General features: G+C 37.6%; 1 protein-coding gene across 1 annotated transcript; it reads left to right on the plus strand.

Annotated features, from left to right (window-relative positions):
- Window positions 1–15,756: 15,756 nt before the first annotated feature.
- Window positions 15,757–25,525, plus strand: LOC110875664. Its single transcript, XM_022123865.1, has 3 exons — window positions 15,757–16,517; window positions 16,575–17,106; window positions 25,496–25,525. The coding sequence occupies exons 1-3, from the start codon at window positions 15,757–15,759 to the stop codon at window positions 25,523–25,525; spliced, it is 1,323 nt and encodes a 440-aa protein (XP_021979557.1).
- The last annotated feature ends 1,790 nt before the right edge of the window (window positions 25,526–27,315 follow it).

A 27,315-nucleotide genomic window follows, 5' to 3' on the forward strand; every position in this document is an offset into this window, starting at 1 on the left:
GCTTTAAACATAATACACATACAAAACCTTTTTGCTACTGATATGTTATGATAAATAAAGTATTTTGACTATTCAAAGCTGGTCATAATCTCAGAATTCCTTAAACACACGATTTATCGTCATTTATCTACTTTTATGACATTCAGGTGCATAGTATGGTTTCAAACCACACTTAGCACCCAAGACTTGTTACCTACTGATTTTATAAACCATTTTAAATGTTTTTACAGTAGGTATAAGTCATGAACTCAGAATCCTAAATATGTCCCTAAAACAATGTGTGAAATGACCAAAATGCCCCTACGGTGCATAGTTTGGCCATAAAGCATAAACCACACATATGTTTGATATCCTACTGACATAATACCTTAAATAAAATATTTTTAAAAAATGTTTATGACGAAAACTTCAGTTTGCATGCAAACCCCTTTTATAAATCATAAAATGACTAAAATGCCCTTATGAGGCTTAATTCGGTTTTTAAAACCTTTATGGGCACATGTGTTGATATCCTACTGATGTCATGATATATTTTAAGCATAATAACATATGAAAGTTGTATATGACTCATCCGGTTACCCGTTAATGCCTATATGCCTCCGGTTCGGTTTATGTGACTAGTTTGCATAAATTAACCGAAATGAGTTTAACCTTATCATTTGAACTCCAAAATCCAGAATGTATTTAGTTTATCCATATTATACAAGTCTCCATACTTGTTGGGTCTAAATTACATTCCATTCCGGTCATCGCTTAATCTAGCATTTCGTACCGTAAATCATTCTTTAAACTAACCGGTCTAAGTCTACGACTTAAATAAGACCCGTTAGTAGTCTAATAGGTTAATATTACCTTCATTCCAGACTAGGAAGCCCCAGTAAAAGCTACCTTCACAAGTCTAAGTACATTATACGGCTGAGTAGATAAATCTTGCATTTAGAAACTCAGGTAAATACTTTTAACTTATTTTCCCTTATACGGGCTTGGGATACGGTAAATTATCACCGCTTGGTTGGGTATGGGATCACTTGGTCAGATTGTGACTAACAAATCCGCATAACCCGTTTTAATCTGTATTGTTTGATAACATAAACATTGGGGGTTAATGCGACCGTGTCCTTGATATCCTCGGCTCATTTAATTGCAAATGGTCACGACTTAAGCACGGGGTGTAGGCAAATGTCCTTTAAGCCAAACCCAGTTAGATTTTTTAGTTAAATCAGATTACACAAGGGTATTTCAGTCTTTTTAACCATTTATTTAATATTATTTAAAAATTAAAACAAAATATTTTAAGAAATTATCACCACACCATCGATTCTCTCTCTCTCTCTCTCTCTCTCTCTCTCTCTTTCACCCACCACCTCCATCAACACACCACCACCACAACCACCTTCACCCACCACCGTCACAACTACTTTCTCTCTACCAGACTACCACCACCGTCTCCACCAACATCACCCCGCTAGAACCCTAACCCCAACCTGTAACAACCCAAATCAGCAACCAACACCATTAAACCCACCACCCCCACTGGAACCCTAACCCCAAGAACCTGCAAACCACCCAAATCAGCAACCACCACCATTAAACCCACCACCCCATCCACCATCACAACCCTCACCATCTCCACCATCACCACCCTCACCGAAACCCTAATCCCAAACAACCTGCAAACAACCTAAATCACCAACCACCACCACGTCCACCATCACAGCCCGCCATCGTCACCATCCACAACCGCTCAACTTGATAGAGAGAGAAAGAACATATATGATCAGAACTTGATAGATCAAAGAGATTAGAGCGATTTAACGTTGAATTGAGAAAATCTTCGATGTCTGACGGTGATATCGAAGCCGGCGTCGTCAAAAAAGGTGTAATCATCGGGTAATGTGATGTCGTCGGAGAAGACGAAGGAGCAGAGCGGTGGAATTGGATCGGAGAGTGGTGGATCGGCTGCCATTGTTGTTGTTAGGGTTAGGGAGGTCGCCGGAGGTTTCAGTCGTGGTGTAATGGTGATGTGAAAATGGTGGATGGTGGTGGCTTGTGGTGGTTGTTGGTAGTAGAGATGGACAAAGAGATAGAAAGGTAGAGAGATACAGAGAAACATAATATATGTCTTTGTTTTTTTTTTCAATTTATTACAAACTAGTCCCTAAACATAAGTTGTTTTACACAATAATCCTTGAAGAGATGAAATGACAACAATGCCCTCATGTGCAAGACATATGACCTGGTTTAACCAAAAAAATCTATCTGGATTTGGTCTAAATGACATAACGTGCAAGATTTTAGAACATTAAGTACAAAACCTGTCAACTTTTACGCTAAAGGACATCGCCTGCAATTTGGTGTAAACATAAAGGAAAAAACTTGTAATTTACTCTTGTTTAAATATAAGTATGTTGTTATGGTAGTTATATCTAAAAAATAAAAGAAAATATAGTGTAATTTTAAAACAAAAAAGTAAAAAATAATAGTAAACATAACAATGTGAAAGCTGTTTAGATGTGTAATTGCATGTAAAAAGAGGGATGGTTTATGTGTAACAAGAAAATGGGACCTTGTTTTAATGCACCAATGATTTGATTTGGAATTTATACACTAGTTGACTAGGAATGTAAACTGCAGTTTATCATATAGTAAATTGTAGTTTACTTTTATTGAAAACATGAAAATCTATTTAAAGTAAACTACACTTTATGAATGAATGTAAACTTTTTTTTGAATGGAAAACTTCATTAAAACAAGGCCGCGCCCGAAAACCGGACCGGAACCAAACCAAAAAACACAACCCTTACATAATTACAAATTTACACCAATCTAACCAAGCTAGAGAATTACATTTGGATCTATGTTTATACCAAAGGAAGCCCAATGCCCTAACCTCACTAAAAATGCTATCCACCTTGACAACGGCATCCGAGAAGGCAGCCTTATTCCAAGCCAACCAGAGGTACCAGCAAGCCGTAAACATAATACCATGCAGAGCATCCTTTTCCCCAGCTTTAAGATTACCTAAACTGTGAATCTGAACCAAATCTTTTAACTTGAACGCAAAAATCGGCGGCAACCGGCACCATCTGCTAATTTTCTGCCACAAAATGGTAGCCGTCAAAAAAGAAGTGAATAAATGGTCAGCTGATTCATTATCGGACCTGCACAACGGACATAGCCCATCTCCAATAACAATACCCCTCCTCCTTAGGGCGTCATATGTCAAGATTCGGCCCAAAGCCGCTCTCCAAATAAAAGCATTGCACTTTACTGGTACCCATTTGCACCAATCAAGCATAAAACCCATGTTACTGATAGAAGCACCCTCCAAAAATCTCCTGACAGAGCCAACCGAAAAACAAGATGAAGAATCTCCCTTCCAAATCCACCTGTCGATACCGTCACTCAGGGAGACCGAGTCAACAGCCTTAGACAAGGCCGCCAACTCCAACAACTCATCCTCAAAATACGGGTCGTGCCTCCATAACCAGTTACCTGATAATCGGTCCCGAACCAGGCAAGTTTTGACCACTTCAAGTGTGAACAGATTCGGGTATAAATCTTTGGGAGGAGAATCTGCCAACCAGGGATCCAGCTAAAAAAGAATGCTATCACCTCTGCCAACAGAACCTCTAAACATGTCGCGAAGCTTCGAACCCACCGGGACCAGCTTATTAAAAATAGCCCAATATTGTGTCAGACCCCACCGAGGGACTTCTTATCCGGAAGAAAAGCCCAGCCCGACCTGCTGGCATGAATAGAATCAACCACCTTAACCCAATGGTTGTCCTTCTCACATTTGTATCTCCAACCCCATTTGCAAAGGAGAGCAATGTTAATGTTGTGAAATTTACTAAGGCCCAAACCCCCGCTTTTTTTAGGCAAAGCCACAACATCCCAAGAGACCCAGTGAGTTTTTTTTACCTCGTTAGAAACACCCCATAAGAGCTTTTTCATTTTACCCTCCAAGTCCTTGATGACTTTAACCGGGGCTCTTGATACGTGGTCGAAAACCGGTGCTTGTAATTGTTTAATTTTATGTTTTTACGCAAGTTTTAATTTCGAATAGCCTACTTTTGATTAGATACTTGTTTTGCAGGTCTAACAGAGTTTAAGGAGCTTTTCGGGAGCTTTACGGGTCACCGGAGTGAAAACGGAACCACCGAGACGCGAAACAGGTCAACCGGACTCAAGAAATGGAAAAAACAGAAAGTCATACTTGGGGGCACCGTCGCCGACGCCCATAGGGGCCGTCGTCGACGGTCTATGCATTCCTGCGTCGCCAGAATTCCCCGTAAGTAGCAAGTTTAGCCGTCGACGAGAAGTACATAACCACCGACCGTCGTCGACGGGGTTGCAGGCCGACGGCCTCTCTATGTTGCCAACGTGAATCCCATGTGTTTGGGTACGAGAACGAGTAAAAGGGGGTTGTTGGTCATGAGTTTCGGGAGTTACACTTTTCTAAGAGTTTGAAACATCTTTTGGAGCCTCTTATCATTGAACTATCATCTACCATTCACCTATCATCGTCACCATGACACGAATCATCATCCGAATCACCCGAATCCAAACCCTAGTTCATCACCATATCAATCATCCTTTAACCCTCTATCCATTCAGTTTCTCCACCACAAACCCTAACCACCATTCCATCATTCTCCAAACTTCAAGATGATCAAAAGCAAGCTTCCAACATCCGGTGATCAAGTTCTTTCGATCATGCGCGGCTAATTCCTAGGAGGTTTCACCCCGGTGTAGACTTTTGTAAGATTTAGGGTTTATTATGTTTTGATAATTGTTTTGTGACAACTTGAAGTACATTTGAACCTTATACAATTGTCCTACGTTGGTATTGAATTTGCAAATTGTCGAGTGAATGATTAAATTTGACTTTGTGAAATGAATACACGTATTTATGCCTTGTCTTTTGGTAGGATTTGCTAGTCTAAAGTAACGAAGTGTATCATGGTCCGTTGTTTATGACGTTGATAGCGATTGACACCTAAGCTTTGTGATTGCGACCCGTTAATGAACTAATTCAAGTAAAGCTAATTAAAATACATAGTAACCCTAAGTCTTGCATTAGTTGAAACCGGGTGTGAGCCTTGTTTTCTTATTATTGTTCAACCAATCAATTTTATTTCTTGCAATTTGTTAATCATTAGTAGTTAATCCATTCAATCATTTTAGTAATTTTAATTCACATCTTTCAATCAAACAAAAATATACAAAAACGAGATAGCAAGCTTCATGAGTTGTGACTCATATTTCAATTCAATCAAATCCACTCGCAAACCACATACTCTTCGTGGTTCGACCCCTTGCTACTACTAACTATTTGTTAAGGGTAATTTGGGTATATAAATATTATCTTTGACCGGAGCGCGACACTCCGATCAAATTTTAGCGCCGTTGCCGGGGAGTGCGTGCGCTTTTTGTTTGGATTATTGTTTGAATTTTGTGATTAACTGTTTAAATTGCATAGTTTCTCTTCTTGTACTTTGTCTTTTTCTTTGTTACGCAGGGTGTGTTACTTGTGCAGGTTACAGGTAGTGCATGCATACGCGGAACTCCGGGAGGACTTCACCGTTAGTCTACGAACCGGAAATCGAAAGAGTAGCAAGAAGAAACCTAGCAAGTCGGTTAGAGGCAACACTCGCTTCTAATCAAACCACCACAACACCACCACTCACACCGACCATTGAAACCGATTCAATGGCAAACCAAAACTCAAACCAAAACCTTAACTTAAACCAATTCCAATACCGGAGCAACTTCAATCCCGCTCAAAATGTCCAACCTATACCTCAAGAGCGACCGGGTGGTAATGTCACGGCCCCCGACCTGGTTTGACCCGTTTCCGGAGCCGCGGGACAGAAACCCCGTGATATTTGTTTAATTGAGTTTCGCAGCGGAAAATTTTGAACATCAGGATCGTTGTAAAGCTAAATTTTTCCCGATTATTTTTATTTCACAATTCGGGATAAAACCCCGATAATTTACAATACATAAGTTTAGTGATAAATTCTTATTTTAAAACATCTTTATTCATTTTATATTGAGCCACTATTTTAAGCTTGAAATGCTCCTCAGCACTTTTCCTGATTTACAGCAGATCACCTGAAACATGTTTGAAAAAGATTTTGTCAGCGGGGAAATACTGAGTGAATCATTCATTTTACTGAAAATGACACATTTGTTATAATTCACAGTATTAAGAGTTTTTCATATGTTTATTATCAACCAACATTTCAAGAATAGGTATTTGTCACAGACCAGCTCTGTGACTATGGTCATATCACCATTGGCTGGCCCAATGAGTGACGTATATCACTTTCTTTTAGGCTCGCCCACCTAATGTGATTAAAACAATAATAATACTGTGCACAATACCCCACATACCGGCTGTAATTTGGTGATTACATAAACTTAATCACTGTAATTATAACTTTGAAAAATTGGTTTGGAGTATTGTAAAACAATTGATAAAAAGAGAATGACTCACATTGCAGATTTAGTACTGACAGAATATGATTTTATCCCTGTTAACCTAATTTCACAATAATGCACACAAAACAGAGTTAGTGATCAATACAGCAGTTACGATAATTTCCCGAGATCAAATACTCGCAATGAATGACTAAGTGCAATACTTTAACTCATTTATCAAAATGACAAACGACAAAGTATAGTACTTCAACTCATTATCGAATTATCGACAACGACAAAGTACAATGCTTCAACTCATTTATCGGATTACCGACAAACGACAAAGCATAGCCCAATGTGGGCGGTACTTAGACATTCTTTGGGTATATTGATCCCGGAAACTGAATCGTAATAGCGATCGAGTAATTACCCTGTTCTGCGGCAGCAATTCGATATTAGTGTGTGTTTGGTAGTAATTTAAGCATAACTCAACGTATATTATGAGTTTTTCCGTCGAATGAACATCTGAATTCAAGTCCCAACCCCTTCTATTTATACTGAAAATTGGACTCCCCCGCGTGTCGCGACAGGGAGACCTGGTCCTGTCGCGTGTCGCGACGGGTAACAATTTAGGGTAGGGTAGGTTCGTGTCCCAGTAGCTTGGATGAGTTGTTTAATCAACGAAATTTTACTTCTCCAGCAAGTTAGAGGATAAACGTTACTAGGGTTTAACCCCCCCTGAGTTTTAGGGGCCCTGATCCTGATTCCGATTGTTATGAAAATTTTAGGGTTAGTGCAGAATTACTTGGGTGTCTCAATTAGGGTTTTCTTAATAGCTAATTACCATTCTAATTATTAATTTTAATGAGAGTTGTTACATCCTCCCCACCTTAGGAAAAATCTCGTCCTCGAGATTCACTGGAATAGATGAGGATACTTGCGCTTCATTTCTGACTCTAATTCCCAAGTGTATTCCGGTCCTCTCTTGGAATTCCATTTGACTTTTACCAACACAAGTCGCTTGTGTTTGAGGAATTTGACTTTCCGGTCTTCTATTTGTAAAGGTTTTTCTATGAATTTCAGTTTTTCATTTACCTCTATGTCTTGAAGAGGTACTACCAGAGATTCATCTGATAAACATTTCTTAAGGTTGGATACATGAAATACATCATGTACTCCAGCTAGTTCTTCTGGTAGTTGTAAGCGATAAGCAACTGATCCGATTCGTTGAATCACTGGAAATGGTCCAACATATCGGGGACTCAGTTTCCCTTTCTTACCGAATCTTACAACACCTTTCCAAGGAGATACTTTTAAAAGTACCTTGTCTCCTATTTGGAATTCAAGCGGTTTGCGACGATTGTCTGCATAACTCTTCTGGCGATCTCTAGCTGTTTTCAGTCTTTCCTTGATCTGAGTTATCTTGTCAGTAGTTTCTTGTACAATCTCAGGACCTGATAATTGACTTTCTCCGATTTCTGCCCAACATACTGGAGTTCTGCACTTACGTCCGTACAGTGCTTCGAATGGTGCAGCTTCGATACTTGAATGATAACTATTGTTATAGGAGAATTCAATTAATGGTAAATGGTTATCCCAATTACCTCCAAAGTCAATTACACATGCTCTGAGCATGTCTTCCAGAGTTTGGATCGTTCTTTCACTTTGTCCGTCTGTTTGTGGATGATATGCAGTACTTAAATTGAGTCGAGTTCCCATTGATTCTTGGAAAATTGTCCAAAATCGAGAGGTAAAACGACTGTCTCTATCCGATACAATGGAGAGCGGAACTCCATGTAAGGATACTAATTCATCCACATATAGCTTGGCTAATCTTTCCATGCTAAAGGTTTCCTTTATTGGTAGAAAATGAACTGATTTGGTTAATCGATCCACGATTACCCAAATTGCATCATTACCTTTTCTGGTTTTGGGTAACTTAGTAACAAAGTCCATTGTTATGAGTTCCCATTTCCATACAGGCATTTCTAACTGTTGTAGTAAGCCTGAGGGAATCTGGTGTTCGGCTTTAACTTGTGAACAGGTTAAACACTTGGATACATATTCGGCTATATCCTTTTTCATTCCTATCCACCAGAAGTTCTTTCTTAAATCTTGGTACATCTTATTGTTTCCTGGGTGTACAGTATACCTAGATTTATGAGCTTCCTCTAAAATTTTTGATCTTAAATCTCCTTGCTTAGGTACCCAAATTCTGCTTTGGTGAAATTTCCAAATTCCATCATTTCCTTGTTCTAATTCTTTTAGGTAACTTTTCATTCCTTCGGCATCGTCCTTGATTGCCGTTTTCTGGATTTCTTTCACTTGTTCCCGTAAATCTACTTGTAGATTTATTCTAAGAGCACGGACTCGCTTTTGTTTTTCATGATATTTACGACTTAAGGCGTCAGCGACTACGTTTGCTTTTCCTTCGTGATATTGAATATCACAGTCGTAATCACTCAGGACTTCCATCCATCTTCTTTGTCTCATGTTTAATTCTTTTTGCCCGAATATATACCTTAAACTCTTATGATCTGTATAGACAGTAAATTTACTTCCATACAGATAATGTCTCCAAATCTTAAGGGCAAAAACTATGGCTCCTAATTCTAAATCATGAGTCGTATAGTTTTCTTCATGCTTTTTCAATTGTCTGGAAGCATATGCAATTACCTTCTTGCGTTGCATTAACACACATCCGTATCCTAGTTTTGAAGCATCACAGTATACTTCAAAATCTTCCGTTCCTTCTGGTAAGGCTAAGATTGGCGCATTGGTTAATTTCTGCTTTAAGATTCTAAAGGCTTCTTCTTGCTTTGGCCCCCATTCAAACTTAGTGGCTTTACAGGTTAGCTTAGTTAATGGTACAGCTATCTTGGAGAAATCCTTAATAAACCGTCTATAATAACCGGCTAAACCTATAAAACTTCTAATTTCCATTGCAGTTTGTGGAACCTTCCAATTGGTAATTGCTTCGATTTTAGCAGGATTTACGTGAATACCTTCGTGATTCACCATGTGGCCTAAGAATTGTACTTCTTGTAACCAAAATTCACACTTTGAGAATTTAGCGTACAACTTTTCTTTTCTTAACAAAGTTAAGAGTGCATGTAAATGCTGACAATGCTCGGCTTGACTTTTGGAATAAATAAGTATATCATCAATAAACACGATCACAAATTTATCCAAATATGGTTTACAGATTCTGTTCATCATGTCCATGAATGCAGCTGGGGCATTTGTTAATCCGAAGGGCATGACTGTAAACGCATAATGACCATACCTAGTTCTGAAAGCAGTTTTAGGTATGTCTTCTTCTTGAACTTTCAACTGATGATATCCGGATCTTAAATCTATCTTAGAGAAATACCTAGCTCCTTGTAATTGATCGAAAAGATCATCAATCCTAGGTAATGGGTATCGATTCTTAATTGTAACTTTATTTAATTCTCTATAATCAATACACATTCTCATTGATCCATCTTTCTTTTTCACAAACAACACTGGTGCACCCCAAGGGGATGAACTAGGTTGTATAAATCCCTTGCTTAGTAATTCATCTAATTGCTTTTTCAATTCTAGCATTTCGGTAGGAGCTAATCGATATGGCGCCTTGGCTATCGGTGTAGTTCCTGGGATTAGATGAATCCTAAATTCTACTTCTCTGTCTGGTGGTAACCCAGGTAAATCTTCCGGAAATACATCTGGGTACTCTAAGACTACAGGAATTTCCTTGAGTTCTTTGCCTTTAGTACAAATGATTACTGAAATCATATATACTATTCCTTGGTTCCGTTCATAATTAGCAATTTTCATTACTGATATGAACTTCAATGGTTTCCGAGGTTTATCTCCTGAAATCTTAATTACCTCTCCAGTAGGTGCTTGAATTTCTATAGAATTTCTATCACATATGATTTGAGCATGGTTGGCTATTAACCAATCCATTCCTAACACAACATCAAACTCAGCTAATTTCATAGGCAATAGGTTTGCAACAAACTTATGACCTGAAAGTTCTATTTCTACTTTTTGCAAAACCTGATTAATTTCTATGGAATTCCCATCTGCAGTTTCGACTGTAAAGATCTGCCTAACTGTAGTTAATGGTAACTTAAGAGCTTGACAAAATGAAGTATTTATAAAACTTTGGTTCGCACCAGAGTCAAATAATACTTTTGCATAGACGTTGTGGACTAAAAACGTACCAGCGATCACATCCGGAATGAGTTCTGCTTCTTGAGTAGTCAGCTGAAATGCTCTAACATTCTTCTTAGTAGTTCCTTCAGCTGCCTTGGGTTTGTTGTCTGCTGGGTTGATTAACTTAGGACACTCTGGTTTGATATGTCTAGCTTCTCCACAATTGTAACAAATTATGGATTTCTTTCTGCAGTTTTCTTCCCGATGTCCGGTTGTTTTGCAAAAATTGCAAATTCTATTACACTTTCCAAAATGTCTCTTTTTGCAAAATTTGCATAATGGCACATTTGAAGATTGCCCTGTTCCTCTTTTCTTGAAATTATTACTATTACCTACCCTAAATCCTTGGGTAATTTTCTGAGCCAATTCTTTCTTCCTATCTTCATCTCTTGTACGGATTAGTTCATCGGTTAAGGTATTAGCTAATTCCACTGCATCGTCAATAGTGCGAGGTCTCGCAGCCTTAACGATATTGCGAATTTCACTAATTAATCCCCAAATATATCGAGAAATGAGTACTGGTTCTTGCGAAGCCAGGTTAGGTACCACTCTCGCATATTCGAAGAATGTCGAAGTATAACCACGACAATCTACTCCGGTCATTCGATGATTTAGGAATTTATTTGCCATTTGTTCCTTTTCATACTCAGGACAGAATTTTCTTTCGACAAGATTCTTAAATTCTTCCCAAGTCATAGCATAAGCCTCTCGTCTTCCTTTTGCTTGTAGCACTGTGTTCCACCATTCTAGTGCTCCTTCCTTAAATAGATTTGAGGCATACATGACTTGATCTTCGTCAGCACATTTACTTATTGCAATTACTGCTTCGGTTTTCTCTAACCATCGCAGTGTTGCAGTTGCTCCTTCGTTGCCTGCAAATTCAGCGGGTTTACAAGCAAGAAATTCTTTGAAAGTGCAACCAGGTGTTGCAGCCTTTCGTTTCTTAGGGCGCTGCGTGTGCTGAGATTCATTGTCATGATTTATATGATCATTGCCCCCGTTTATACTATTACTGAAATTGTCTTCGATAGTATGTTTGCTAGGTATGATATGTTGCGGATCGGTTGGATTTTTCATAGCAGCAACGAACATTGGAATTGCGTTGGCTATTCCTTGGGCAACCATATTTTCAATATCTTGTTTGGTCATATATTGATCTTCTGGGTGTTGCTCCGATTGATTAACTTCATTTACTGGTTCGTTATCGTTATTTGCCATCTGATGATAAGTTATTATAAATAATTAGCAATTAACAATTTATACAAATCATTAAACAAGTTATAACACATAAATCCAAAATTATCGATTTCTCGATTGCATTTCATATCAGTATAGTATGCATCAATACACACCGATATTTTACAACGTTTTATTTGTTATGTTACAACTGGTTTCACTATTTACTTTTACTATTATACAAAGATAACCTTCCCATCCTCCTAGTTGTTATTCTAGAAACGTAATTCCCTCTCGTCATATTTCCAGGCAATCTGTCCCCCTATTTCCCTAATTCTATTCCCTGCATCCATCAACTCTTCACCGAAATGGCGAAGTTCAGCCAAATTCTCATTGCTCATTGGTGGATTGGGTAGGGGTTCTGGGTCGAACTGTGGAAGAAATGAGTAAGCGTTATTGACAATATTTTGAAATTGCCAATCGTTGGTCCACCATTCTTCCATTTCTACAGGTTGGTTATGAATTATTGGTTCAGTGATGGTTGGTGCAAAATTCATAGGAATTGGGTTTTCGATAGGATAAGTAAAAATACCCGGACTGGCAGGTTGCATAGTCTCACATTTTTCTAGTAAAATATCTATCTGATCCTGAAAAGTAACTCTTTTGGTTTGATTAGAACTTTCTCCAACTTCTACCTGGGTTGGGTTAGAACCTTGCCCTATTTCTATTTCTATTTCCTGAGAATACTGATCGAACTGCTCCTCCATTTGCCTAACCTCATTATTAGCTTCAATTTCTTGTTCTTGCGGATTAGGGTTTTCCTGGATTACAATCGCTTTTCCTTTGTCTAAAGGTTTACTAGTTTTAGGGGTTTTTGTAACTGATTTTTTTTCTTACGTATACGGCTTCCCCATACATAATTTTTCTTTGGCCTCCTTTTTGGTTTGGTTACTGGTGGAGTAGGGAGTTTTACAGGTTGGTCCACATCAGCAAGATATCCCGTGAATTCATGAGAAACTTCTATGTTCACTGGGTACAGATTGAGGTTCTGAAAAGCTTCAGATGTCTCGTTCATGCTGTGTAGCATATATGCAAAGTGCATAAAATATCAAGTTAAAACTTTGGAACAAAGTTTAACAAATAACATGGAAGTTTTATTGCACAGTATTTGTACAAAATACAGGAAAACACACTCAAATTTATTTCACTTTTATTTATTTACTTATTGGGAAGTACTGCTTGCAAATTTTAGGGCATTTTTAAAGATTTGCATGTTCTGCCACAGTGGCTAGCATATATAAATTTGCCATTTTTCATCGAGTTTATCTTCCCAAGGTGATTTATCGATTAAATCCTGGGTTTCCTTTTTAATTTTCCTTTCTCTGATTTGCTCCTTACTTTTCTTAATAATCATACTCCTTTTTCTAGGAGAAAGCGGATTTTCATAATTCGCTTTTTGCACAAATATTCCTTCCTCAGGAATCGTAGGGAGCTTTGAAATTTTAGTTTTAGACGAACTTACTTTCTCGTAAATTGATGTATCTAATTTAAGATAGATATCTTGCAACTTTTGTTTACCCATACTGTAACTAACAAATAATCAGTTAAAAGCACATAATCACATAATCACATAATAGTAATCAGGAAAAATTAAGTATCGGTTAAATACTTAATTAGCTTAACTCAGTGGCTCTGATACCACCTTGTTTCTGTCACGGCCCCCGACCTGGTTTGACCCGTTTCCGGAGCCGCGGGACAGAAACCCCGTGATATTTGTTTAATTGAGTTTCGCAGCGGAAAATTTTGAACATCAGGATCGTTGTAAAGCTAAATTTTTCCCGATTATTTTTATTTCACAATTCGGGATAAAACCCCGATAATTTACAATACATAAGTTTAGTGATAAATTCTTATTTTAAAACATCTTTATTCATTTTATATTGAGCCACTATTTTAAGCTTGAAATGCTCCTCAGCACTTTTCCTGATTTACAGCAGATCACCTGAAACATGTTTGAAAAAGATTTTGTCAGCGGGGAAATACTGAGTGAATCATTCATTTTACTGAAAATGACACATTTGTTATAATTCACTATATGTTTATTATCAACCAACATTTCAAGAATAGGTATTTGTCACAGACCAGCTCTGTGACTGTGGTCATATCACCATTGGCTGGCCCAATGAGTGACGTATATCACTTTCTTTTAGGCTCGCCCACCTAATGTGATTAAAACAATAATAATACTGTGCACAATACCCCACATACCGGCTGTAATTTGGTGATTACATAAACTTAATCACTGTAATTATAACTTTGAAAAATTGGTTTGGAGTATTGTAAAACAATTGATAAAAAGAGAATGACTCACATTGCAGATTTAGTACTGACAGAATATGATTTTATCCCTGTTAACCTAATTTCACAATAATGCACACAAAACAGAGTTAGTGATCAATACAGCAGTTACGATAATTTCCCGAGATCAAATACTCGCAATGAATGACTAAGTGCAATACTTCAACTCATTTATCAAAATGACAAACGACAAAGTATAGTACTTCAACTCATTATCGAATTATCGACAACGACAAAGTACAATGCTTCAACTCATTTATCGGATTACCGACAAACGACAAAGCATAGCCCAATGTGGGCGGTACTTAGACATTCTTTGGGTATATTGATCCCGGAAACTGAATCGTAATAGCGATCGAGTAATTACCCTGTTCTGCGGCAGCAATTTGATATTAGTGTGTGTTTGGTAGTAATTTAAGCATAACTCAACGTATATTATGAGTTTTTCCGTCGAATGAACATCTGAATTCAAGTCCCAACCCCTTCTATTTATACTGAAAATTGGACTCCCCCGCGTGTCGCGACAGGGAGACCTGGTCCTGTCGCGTGTCGCGACGGGTAACAATTTAGGGTAGGGTAGGTTCGTGTCCCAGTAGCTTGGATGAGTTGTTTAATCAACAAAATTTTACTTCTCCAGCAAGTTAGAGGATAAACGTTACTAGGGTTTAACCCCCCCTGAGTTTTAGGGGCCCTGATCCTGATTCCGATTGTTATGAAAATTTTAGGGTTAGTGCAGAATTACTTGGGTGTCTCAATTAGGGTTTTCTTAATAGCTAATTACCATTCTAATTATTAATTTTAATGAGAGTTGTTACAGGTAACAACAATACCGGACCACCCACACCACCTTTCTAAAACCAAAATCCCAACAACAACCAAAGAACACCCCAACAACAAAACCTTCATCGACAAACCTCCTTACCCCTCATCCTTGATGACCGGAATGTCAATTCCGACCGTCGAGGCAACCGAGATCGTGGCAATCCCGTGAACGAAGACCCATTTTTCAACATAGATGACTTGAGGAACACCATCCCCGATGACGAACCTTATAGTGTTCCCGGTTATCAATCGCCGGAGCATGTGAGTGTTCATACGGAAAATTCGGATGACGGGGGCTACTATGATGATCGGGTTAATAATGACGAAGATTGGGGGTACGTGAATCAGGGTAATATCTACAATGCACGAGGATTTGAAGATGAGGAGTTTGGCTATCAAAATGCCAACTATGTGGGGGATGATGACTACGGTTATGGGAATAGAAGAAATGACGGTTATGAAAATAACCGCCAACCACGAAACAATTACCAACGGAACCGGAATGATGGGTTTTACAACAACAACAACAATGCTAACCCTAACCGGATTCCTCGTTTCGTGGGAGGGGGTAACCAAAGGGGTAACCAAGGTGGAAATCGAAGAGATGAAAGAAGAGGTGATAGGGGAGGTGATAGAAGGGACAATTGAAAACCGGTTGATCAAGAAGTTAACGGTCCGCATCGTCGTCAACAACCTCCACGGGGAGTGAATGACCGTTTTAGGCCGGCGGTCTCCGAGATTGATTCACTAATTGTTTGTGAAAGAAGGATGTTTGACTGTAAACCTCATTACATCAACATACTTCCTCACTTCAATGGAAGGTCGAATGCTGAACCGTACACGCATTTGGCGGAGTTCTCATCTATATGTAACACGATCGGGGGGCACAATTTCGCATTGGAGGAAGTTAAGCTTCGACTATTTCAATTTTCATTAAAGGACAAAGCGAAGCAGTGGTACCTTACACTTCCGACCAATAGTATTCGAACATGGGGAGAAATGCAACAAGCTTTTCTTGATGAATACTATTCGATGGCAAAGACCGATGATGCTCGTGATGAAATTAGGGCTTTTCGCCAATTATCAGGTGAGCCGTTGCATGAAGCATTCACAAGATTTAAGGAGTTGATGCGAAAGTGCCCACATCATCAAATAGAGAAGTGGGAGTTAGTCAAGTGTTTTGTACGGGGTTTAGACGACAATACATGGAACCGCCTTGAATCAACGAGCAACGAGACCCTCTTGAGCAATCATGAAGATGATGATTGGGAGTTTTTGGAGCAGATGAGCAAACGGTCAAAAGAGAAGGAATCGGCCGATAGAGCTAAGAAACATCCCATTTCCCGGTCACTTCCCGGTCTTGATTCTAAAGATCAAATTTCTACCTTAGAACGGGAAATGGCTCGTATGAAGAAGAAGGAGGTGAACGCGGTACAATTTGCGGTGTGTGAAGAGTGTGGAGATATTGGGCATAGAACCGAGCAATGTCCAACGGGGTCGAGTGACTACACCGAGGAAGTAAACCAAGTGTATGGGGATCGAAAGCAATATGACATGAACTCCAACACTTACCATCCGGGTTTGAGAAATCACCCTAACGTCCGGTATGGTAATTCTTCGAATCAAATGAACCCGAATTTTCAATCGGGTAATCAAGGTGGTCAAGGTGGGTCCTCGTATAACAATTGTCAAGGTGGTAACCAAGGGGGTTACCAAAGGAATTACAATCAAGGAGGTAACCAAGGACATCAAGGTCACAAAAGCAACTATCAACGGGTTTACAACCAAAGTGGAAATGGGGGTGGTGCATCAAACTCCCAAGGTGATGATTCGATAAGTTCGAAATTTGATGCCATCATGAATGCTGTGAGTAATCTTACCAACTCACAACAAGCTCTTACCAATTCACAACAAGCACTTACTAATTCATACCAAGAGTTCAAAGCCGAAGTAAAGAAAGAGTTTGAAGTGAAGGATAAATCTCAAAAGGCATTAGAGAAGCAAGTGGGGCAACTAGCTCAAGAGATGGCTCAAATTCATGGAAGTGGAGGAGGACTTCCAAGTGACACCACGGTGAACCCTAAGCATCAAGGGTCAAACTCAAGGAACACACATGAGGTACCAATTAATAAAATTTCTTTACGTAGTGGTCGAGTCATAGATAGTGGTGTTGAGCCACCATCCCCCACGTTTGTTGAAGGGGTGGTGGAAGATGCGAGTGATGATGAAGGTAAAAATGGTCAAACGGGTCAAAAGAAAAATGATGTTAAAATTAATAATACTACACCCGTTGTGACCATTCCCATTCCAAAGGCTAAGGAAAAGGGTGTGGAGGTTAATACCGCCCCTTATCCCGAAGCTTTGTTGGGACCATCTAAGAAAGTGGTAAACAAACGGGGCCCACAACAAGAAGAGATGTGGGAAATTTTTAAACAAGTTAAAATCAATTTACCACTCTTAGATGCAATCAAGCAAGTACCTTCATATGCTAAATACTTGAAAGATTTATGCACCCAAAAGCGGACTCACAAGTTTCCTAAGAAACTTGATTTAACTGAAAATGTGAGTTCGATTCTTTTGGGTGCACTTCCACCAAAACTTCAAGATCCGGGGGCGCCCATTATTTCAATACAAGTTGGTGAATTTAAAATGACATGAGCACTTTTGGATCTTGGGGCGCCCATTATTTCAATACAAGTTGGTGAATTTAAAATGACATGAGCACTTTTGGATCTTGGGGCAAGTGTGAGTATCTTGCCGGGTAGTTTATATGACCAATATGATTTTGGTCTGTTAGGAAACTTTATTTGTAAGTATTGAAGAAAATCTCAATCAACTGGATCTCTGAAGAAGATAACAGTCCTGAAGAACACAGCAAGATGAAGAAAATCAGTTGGGACAACTGAAAAGCAAAGTATCTACTACAAAGAATCTCAAGTTGATCAAGAGTTGATGTGGATTATCAGAGAAGGTCGTTTTTGATGGATCTGATGATATTTCTGATGAAATATCATCAGTTTCTGACAAATTCTGATCGTCAAACTTTCTGATGATTTGTTCACCAGAATTTCTGATGAAGTGGTTTATCAGAAATTCTGATAAAAGACCCACTTGTCTAAAATCACAACTCTATCCTGCCACCCATGACCGAAGCATGACATTAGTGGTTTTCATGATTACAAATGCAACTTGAACGATGGATTCAATGAATATATCAAATTGCTACTTTACGCAGGACTTATTGCATGAATAAACAATTGTTTATTCATGTCCACAGCCGTCTATAAATAGAAGGCTCGAGAGGCAGAAGATACTTGAGTTTGAAGCTTAGCATTCACATACAAACACCCAAACTCCGCTGCTATTCTCACCCACAGAAATCAAGATTCATTTGTATTAGATAATAATCTTACAATCACCATGTTAAACTAATTTGTTTCAAAGTGATATAAACTTGATAATTCTGTAGGTCTTGTTTCTTGAAAGTCTGATTTCCATTTCCGCACATCTTTTTCACATATACTGAAATCACTTGCCATATTACGTAAAAAGAAGTTGTTAAGGCCATACTGGGTCCACCAGTTGGTATCAGAGCAGATTGAATAAAATATTTTCAAACGATCAATCGCTCTTCTTCTTTTTTCTAAATATGGCCAGCTTTCAAACTTGGAATAATGCTTTCAACATTGGTTCTATGTCCAAACCTCCGACTCTGGTCAGGGAGGAATACCCCCAATGGAAAATCAGGATGGTCAATTTCCTTAATGGTCATGACCGAGCTCTGTTTAGATCCATTGAAGGGGGTCCACATATACCAATGACTGAAATACCTGCAATTCTAGCAACTGACCAACTACCTGCTATCCCTGCCTCCCGAGCTCCCAAAAGTGAAATACTTTGGAGTGAGGAAGAAAAGGAATTGGTAGCAGGGGATGAAAGAGCAAAATCACTCTTAATAATGGCCATCCCCAATGACGTATTTTCACAAGTTGATGCTTGTGCATCAGCTAAGGAAATATGGGATCAGTTGGAAAATCTTTGTGAAGGAGGAGAAAGGATGAAAAGAAACAAGAGAACAAACAACGTATCATCCTATGAAAGGTTTAAAAGTTTACCTAATGAAAAGTTAAATGACACATATCAAAGGTTCACAAAACTTTTAAACAAGCTAAAGAAATTTGGAATAACTAAATCAAATGATGAAAGAAACATAAAATTTCTTTATGTTTTGCCTAGAGAATGGAGGAGTCTCACAATGACTTTGTCCTCAACCTTAGAACTAGGAAACATGAGTCTTCATGACTTATATAGCATCTTGATCCCTAGAGAGGAAGAAATATTTGAAGAAACCATTCAAAGAGGGGGATCTTTAGCTCTTATCTCTAACTCACAAAGAGAAACAACTTCCAATGATCCACAACCATCAAACAGCCAGGCTTTTGAAACTTCTGATTCATCATCAGATTTTCCAGCCTTTGCTGATGCAATAGCACTGCTCACCAAAACATTTGAGCAGAGGTTGAGAGGAGGAGGCCAGAGGTACCAGAGGAGTGATAGAAGGAGGATGGATGATAGATCTAAAGAAGAAGTTAGATCTAAGGATAAAGGAAAGCTGAGGTGGTGTGTTACAAGTGCAAGCAAAAAGGTCATTATGCATCTGAGTGTAAGACTAGAAGCTGAAAGATGTTGCTTACTATGAAAAGAAGCTTGAGGAAGCTAAGAAGCAACAACAGCAAGTCAGCATAATTGCTGGAATAGATACATGGCTATCTGATGATTCTTCTAGCATAATTGCTGGAATAGATACATGGCTATGTGATGATTCTTCTGATGATGAAGAAGAAGAAATGGCCAACTTCTGTCTCATGGCACTTTCTGATGACATACCAGAGACTTCAGGACAACAGGTAAGTTTAAACAATCTTGATCTTGAACACAAGCTAAATGAGCTCATGTCAGATTTTTTAAACTTGCAAGTTAAACATCAATCAAATAGTAAAAAATCTGATGAGTTGCAGAGGACCTTGAATAAAATCATTCTTGAAAACCAATTACTTATAGAACAAAGTTTAGATCAAAGAGCTAAAATTGAGTTCTATGAAAATGAAAGAAGAGATCTTTACAAGAAAATCAATGATAAAGAAATTAATGTAAGAGGTTTTCAAGAGGCAAAAGAATTCATAAATTTCATAGAGTCCACTCCAAAGAACAAAGGAGAAGGGTTGGGTTATGTAAGAACAAATGATAACAAACCCACTGTCTTTGTAACAACTCATCAGACTTCTGATAAATTCTTATCAGAATCTGATTCTGAAACTTGCAAATCAACATGTTCTGAATACTCCTTTGATAAGCCAAATTTTGAACCAAAAGGAAGTGAATACAGTCAAGAGTTTGTAAAAACTCCAGAAGCAGTTCACTCATCTTTTCAAAACTATCCCTTCATTCCATCACAAAAAGGAAAATCCGAAATTTCTGATGATTCCTGTATGTGTGTTGAAATACTGAAGCTTGTTCAACACCATCTCCAAAAGAAAAAGAAAAATTATGTTAATGGCTCAGCATTTAACAGAAATTCTGATGAAAGGTCATCTAGAAGAAATAATAGAACCAGAATATCATCAGAAAGTGTACCCAAGCATGCCTGGGTACCTAAAACCCTCTAATCATTTCATTTCAGAACTATCATGTGCAGCAGATCTGGTACTACGACTCAGGAAGCTCCAAGCACATGACTGGGGATAGGAGCTTACTCAGCAACTTTGTCTCAAAGCTGGGTAAAATGGTGAACTCTGGAAATGGAGTGAAAGGAAGGATAATGGGAATGGGATACGGATGTATCAGGTATGGATGTTTGACCATTGAAAGAGTAGCTTATGTTGAAGGCTTAAAGTATAACTTGCTGAGCTGTGGTCAATTCTGTGACAAAGGTTTTCAAGTAACATTTTTACCAGAAAAATGCTTGCTAATAGGTATGGATGATAATAAAATATATTTGAGTGGGAAAAGAATAAGACAATCAATATATTACTTTGATTTCAAAGAAGAAAATGAACATCCTAAACTATGTTTATTTTCAAAAATCAACAAAGGAAGTAGTTGGTTATGGCATAAAAGATTGGCTCACTTAAATTTCAAAAACCTAAACAAATTAGCAAGTAAAGGTCTGGTAAAAGGGTTACCTTTCATATCCTCTAAAAAGGATAAAATTTGTGATGCTTGTGAGATGGGAAAGTCAAAAAGAAGCTCTCACAAGTCAATTTCTAAATCTTCCATTACTCAAAATTTGGAACTTTTACACATGGATTTGTGTGGACCCATAGGTATAGAAAGTTTTTCTGGAAAGAAATATATACTAGTAATAGTTGATGATTTTTCTAGATATACATGGGTTGAATTTTTGAGAAAGAAAAGTGAAACACCTGATTTGATCATTAATTTTATAAAGAAAATTGAAAATCTGTTAAAACTAACAGTAAGAAGGATCAGATCAGACAATGGGACAGAATTAAAAAATTCAAAAATCGAAAGCTTTCTTGTAAACAAAGGAATCTCTCATGACTTTTCTGCTCCCAGAACCCCTCAACAAAATAGGGTTGTTGAAAGAAAAAATAGAACCTTAGTAGAAGCTGCCAGAACAATGCTTGCATATGCCAAAATGCCCTCTCACTTTTAGGCAGAAGCAATTGCAAATGCATGTTTTACTCAAAACAGAACTCTTATCAACGAAAGGCTAAACAAAACACCCTATAACATTATAAATAATAGAATTCCAAGTGTAAAGTTTTTACACACATTTGGTTGTAGATGTTTTGTCTTCAATGATTTTGAAAGCCTTGAAAAATTTGACAGAAAAGCAGAAAAAGGTATTTTTCTTGGATACTCTTTGTCCTCAAAAGCTTATAGAATTTTTATTCTTAATACAAGGACAATCAGAGAAAGTTTATATGTCTCATTTGATGACTCATCAGAAACTGAAGTTTCTGATGAATACATGAAAGAAATAAACTTTTCTGACAAACAAGAAAATTATGAGCATCTCTTTGAAATGATATCAGAAGATGTTTTAGAACATGATAAAGCTTGTACATTTAAATCATCAGAAATATCATGTACTAACCCTGAAGATCAAGTAAATAGCACAACAGAAAATCAAAATTCTGGTGCTTTACATGAAACAGGTAACTGAACAGGGGGAAACTTCAAATCCATCAGAACCAACAATTGTTCAAAACAGGTTAAGATGGATCAAAGGGCATGTTCATTCTGATATCATTGGCAATCCAGCTGATGGTGTGAGAACAAGATCTGCAACTGCACATGAATGTGCATATGTTGGGTTCTTAAGCACAATAGAACCCAAATCTGCCAAAGAAGCTCTGAATGATCCAGATTGGATACAAGCTATGCAAGAAGAGCTGGATCAATTCGAAAAGAGCAAAGTATGGGATCTGGTACCTAAGCCCAAAGACAAATCTGTCATAGGCTCAAAATGGGTATATAGGAATAAATCTGATGAAAATGGCATAATCACAAGGAACAAAGCAAGGTTAGTAGTCAAAGGTTACTGTCAACAAGAAGGTATTGATTATGATGAAACCTTTGCACCAGTAGCTAGATTAGAAGTTGTAAGAATTTTTCTTGCTTATGCTGCATCCAAGGATTTCAAAGTTTATCAAATTGATGTAAAATCAGCTTTCCTAAATGGTAAAATTGAAGAAGAAGTTTATGTGCAACAACCTGAAGGCTTTGTTGATCCAAAATTTCAAAATCATGTTTATAGATTAAACAAAGCCTTGTATGGATTGAAGCAAGCTCCTAGAGCCTGGTATGAAACATTATCAAACTTCTTACTCAATTCTGGATTTACCAAAGGTATTATTGACACCACACTTTTCCTCAAAACACACAAAAGTCATACGTTGTTGGTTCAGATATATGTTGATGACATTATATTTGGATCAACAAATGAAAAATTTTGCAAAAAGTCTCAAAAGTTAATGACCAGTCATTTTGAAATGAGCATGATGGGTGAATTAACCTTTTTCTTAGGGTTACAAGTCAAACAAAGAATTGATGGAATATTTTTGAGTCAATCAAAGCATGTCAAAATAATTCTACAAAAATATTCACTTGAAAACTGCTCTGTTTCAAAAACTCCCATGGCAACAGGGAACAAATTAGATTCTGATAAAGATGGAATAAGTGTAGATATTAAAACCTATAGGGGGATGATAGGGTCATTGTTATACTTAACTGCAAGTAGACCAGACATCATGTTTGCTACATGCTTTCTGGCCAGATATCAATGTGACCCTAAGGAATCTCATTTAAAAGCTGTGAAAAGGGTTTTCAAATATCTAAAAGGCACTTCAGAACTTGGTCTCTGGTATCCAAAGGATACAAACCTTGAATTAATTGCATACACAGATGCAGATTATGCAGGTTGTAAGATTGACAGAAAAAGCACATATGGTGCTTGTCAAATCTTGGGGGAAAATTGGTATGTTGGGCAAGCAAGAAGCAAAACTGTGTTACCACATCAACAGCAGAGTCAGAATATGTTGCAGCAGCAAGCTGTTGTTCACAAGTGCTGTGGATGCAAACTCAATTGAAGGATTATGGAGTAAATCTGACAAAAATACCAATTTTGTGTGATTCAAAGAGTGCAATTGCACTAACAGAACATCCAGTCCATCACTCAAGAACCAAACACATAGATGTCAGATATCACTTCATAAAAGATAATGTGGAGAAAGGTAACATTGAAATGTATTTTGTTCCAATTGAAAACCAAATTGCTGATATATTTACAAAACCTCTTGATGAAAAGAGACATAATTTTTTTGATCAGCAAACTTGGCATGGTCAACTTAAGTGATGAAAATGCTTCAGAAATAAAAGTAAAACAAAATGAAAACCAAATTGATAATCACCAAGATACTGAGAATGAAAGTACAATTAAGCAAAATTCTGATGCAGAAATTCATCTATCTGATGAAAAATCAGAAGATTTAATAAATCATCAATAAAATGTGATGATTTACCAGAAATTCTGATTTACATCTGAAACTTTTGTTTAAATGTACATAATAATCAGTAATCAACAAAAGTCCATATCTTCATACATATTCCATTTGTATAAATATTTTTGTTGTTCCTTTTTAATTTTTTTTTTTAAAAAAGAAGGGGGAACATTGATGACATGCATGAAGATAAAATTAAATCCAAAGAATTCAATCGTCACAAAGGTTTTGTTAAAAAAAGGGATTTTTTTGAGAATGCAACGTCATTCGGTTATAAGGAGTTTAACAGAAACACGTAAGCACCAATATCATTAGGAGCTATGAAAGTAGCCGCCCACCTATTGAATGCTTACTCATATAAAAGGCTTAGTAGACTGTCATATTCACTGCAATAGATATCATCTTAAATGAAGAGAAGAAATTTTTTTTGTTAATATGGAACTATCACTTTCACCTATAAATATTAACAATCTGAAAAAGACATTCTTCACAACAAAATCTTCTCTTCAAAAGCCTACCATCAAAAAAAAACTTCACAACCAATTCAAATGAATCACCCAAAATCAATGGAATCCAACCAATTCCCTCTCAAACTTTACGAACATCATAATCTCAGACTAAGATCCAACTTAGAAGGACCTGCATGGGAGGACTGCAGGTTTGTATACAATATGATCATGAGAAGTCCCTTGGGCTTTGCCATGTCTACACATGTCACCATATATCCAGAACTTCTTCAGGAGTTCTGGTAGAATGCTGAAGTCCTTATGAGTGGCACTTCTATGTGGATAAGAAGTGAGGTTATGGGGGTAGAGATCACCCTAAAAGAGGAAACACTCAGAGATGTCCTCAAATTGGGTGATTATCGAAAGATCAGCCTATTGGAAAAGGCAGAGGTGCAACGGACCTTGACTGAAATGGGCTACAACTCAAACAATGTGTCAAGGCAAATTTGCAAATCTGGGTTCATACCACCTTTTCAATATTTGGTAACACAGCTGAGTGTCTGCTTTTCGAAAAAGACTGAACACTTTAATGAGCTGTCTTACAGGATGATGGAAGTGGCGCATGCTATTGTACAGGAAAAACCTTACAATTATGCTAAGTTTCTCATGAGAGACTTAGAAGGAAACGTCCATGACCGTAATCCTTTTCTGATCTATCCCCGTTTCGTAACCAAAGTAATCACAAGTCAGCTTGACTTTGGAGGTGTGAGAAGTTGTTATACAAGAGCTGAACTGGCAATTCAAGAAAACTTAAGAGTTGCTTCCCCGGTTCCATCAACCTTTCATACAGGAAGAATAACCAGTCTCTGGTTATATGTGAAGTGCATGTATAACGTGTTGGATGAAGAGGATGAGTAGTTAGGTCTAACGGTGTTTGTTTTTGCTTGTTTAAGTTTTTTTGCATGTTCTAACCAACTTTCGTTTAGTAATATATTAAGTTTTTCTTAATTAAATGTTAATTATATATGTCAATAGGTCCAGGGGGAACTAAGAAATCTTTTCTGATGATGTCACACCCCGACCACGTAGGACAACAAACCGTGGCGGAAACGTCGGGGAGTGTTGCAACAGAAGCTATTGTTTCACAACCATGGATACAAAATAGTTTCGCTTTATTGATAAAATTAAACATTACATTGTCTTAACACATAGAACAAACAAGTTTTATATCGTCTATCATCGTTATTATGTCACTAAGGCCTCGTCCAGATCCTATGTGACGCATGCATCCTAGAAATCAATCAAGCATCAACACCTGAAACATATGTAAAAACTTAGTCAGCAATGAAATGCTGGCGAGTACATAGGTTTTATAGGAGTGTCGAATTCATGGCTAGTTTAAGTGTTGCAATACTTTATTAAAAACTTAGTTTAAGAAAAGGGTTATAATATTGCAACTTAAATAACCAACTCAAATCAAGTTGATTGTAGTTTATAAAACCTCGTAGCCATGATTCTTAACCCAAAAACATTTGCTTTAGAAAACCAACTTGTAAACCTCTTGTAAAAACTCGTTAAAAACTCATATAGTTTATATCTCTTAGAAAAACATCGTTGTGTGACATCGTTTCAAAATCGTTTACCCAAGTGAACTAAATAACGCCACGATATGTAATATGATGAAAACACTTATATATAAGAAGTACCAGCGACGTATCTACCATGTTATCACCATATTACCCCCGTCTCGTTATCTAAACACTTAACCAAAAACCAATCGTTTATCGAAATCGTTTAACATCATTTCCAAATCGTTCCCAAATCGTTTACTCGTTCCCAAATCGTTTCCAATCGTTCCCAATCGTTTACTCGTTTCCAAATCGTTTAAATCGTCATCGTTTTAATTGTGAAAAACTTATATATGGTCGTCTCGTTAACAACATTCAAACCTTTGTGACTCGTCCATCGTTCAACTCATTCTCGTATTAACAAACCACCAAAGGGTAAGTTAACAAACATCAGATTCAGTCGCCACCCACAACCCCCACACATAACCATGGGTGTAGCAAAGTAATGGGATTTGTCAGATCCTATGGTACCTTAACCTAATACTGGTCGGCTTGATCAATGCTAATGAATGTCATTCGTTATGTAACTACAACCAACAAGTTCGTTCACTTTATCGAAATCGTTCTTAGTTTAGTAAAAATCGTTTAATCGTTTTTGAAATCATCGTTTAAACCTTGAAAACATTTCGTACATAGGAATCACCCCAAAACATTTAAAAACAGTAAAATAGGGGAACTATGTACTCACATGTAGTGCAAAGTATCCTCGATCAAAATGGAACTTCAACAAACTCGAGCAAACCAGAGAAATCAAGTAGCTCCTAGTAATCGAATTACTAGTCAAACCATAGACGCCTAAATCGGAAGATCGGACAGAATGAGGTCTTGTAAACCAAATGAGTGTTGGAACTCATGTGATATGGTTTTACAAAGCCTACATCCTAAATCGGAACCTAACCTAACTGCTTTCGACCCATCGCGACCCATTAAGGTAGCTTATGCTACTTTAACGCGTCGTGCACGCAAAAGCGCGTTCGAGACGTCTAACTGGTCCTATGACATGTATTATATGCCCATACATGTTTAATTATGTTACATAATCAGTTACGTGTCAAAAGTTTAAGTTACATATGCTTAATTACCAATTATGTATGAAAAGGGTATTTTGGTAATTTACCAAAGGCTTATAACTACCTATCATGCGACTAATTAAACCTAAGTGACCATAAGGTATAACCTCGAAGGGTTATTCCCTATGCTACTATGGTCACTAAACATGTTTGGTCG

The sequence above is a fragment of the Helianthus annuus genome, chromosome 9 (assembly GCF_002127325.2).
Source record: "Helianthus annuus cultivar XRQ/B chromosome 9, HanXRQr2.0-SUNRISE, whole genome shotgun sequence".
NCBI lineage: Eukaryota > Viridiplantae > Streptophyta > Magnoliopsida > Asterales > Asteraceae > Helianthus > Helianthus annuus.

What these genes read in the sequence shown, in the direction of transcription:
- LOC110875664 (XM_022123865.1), top strand. Translation starts at nt 15,757, where the DNA reads ATGTTTGACTGTAAACCTCATTACATCAACATACTTCCTCACTTCAAT. An exon ending in ACCGAGGAAGTAAACCAAGT is followed by an intron (nt 16,518 to 16,574) that starts GTATGGGGATCG and finishes TCCGGGTTTGAG; the next exon opens with AAATCACCCTAACGTCCGGT. An exon ending in ACTCAAGGAACACACATGAG is followed by an intron (nt 17,107 to 25,495) that starts GTACCAATTAAT and finishes ATATGTCAATAG; the next exon opens with GTCCAGGGGGAACTAAGAAA.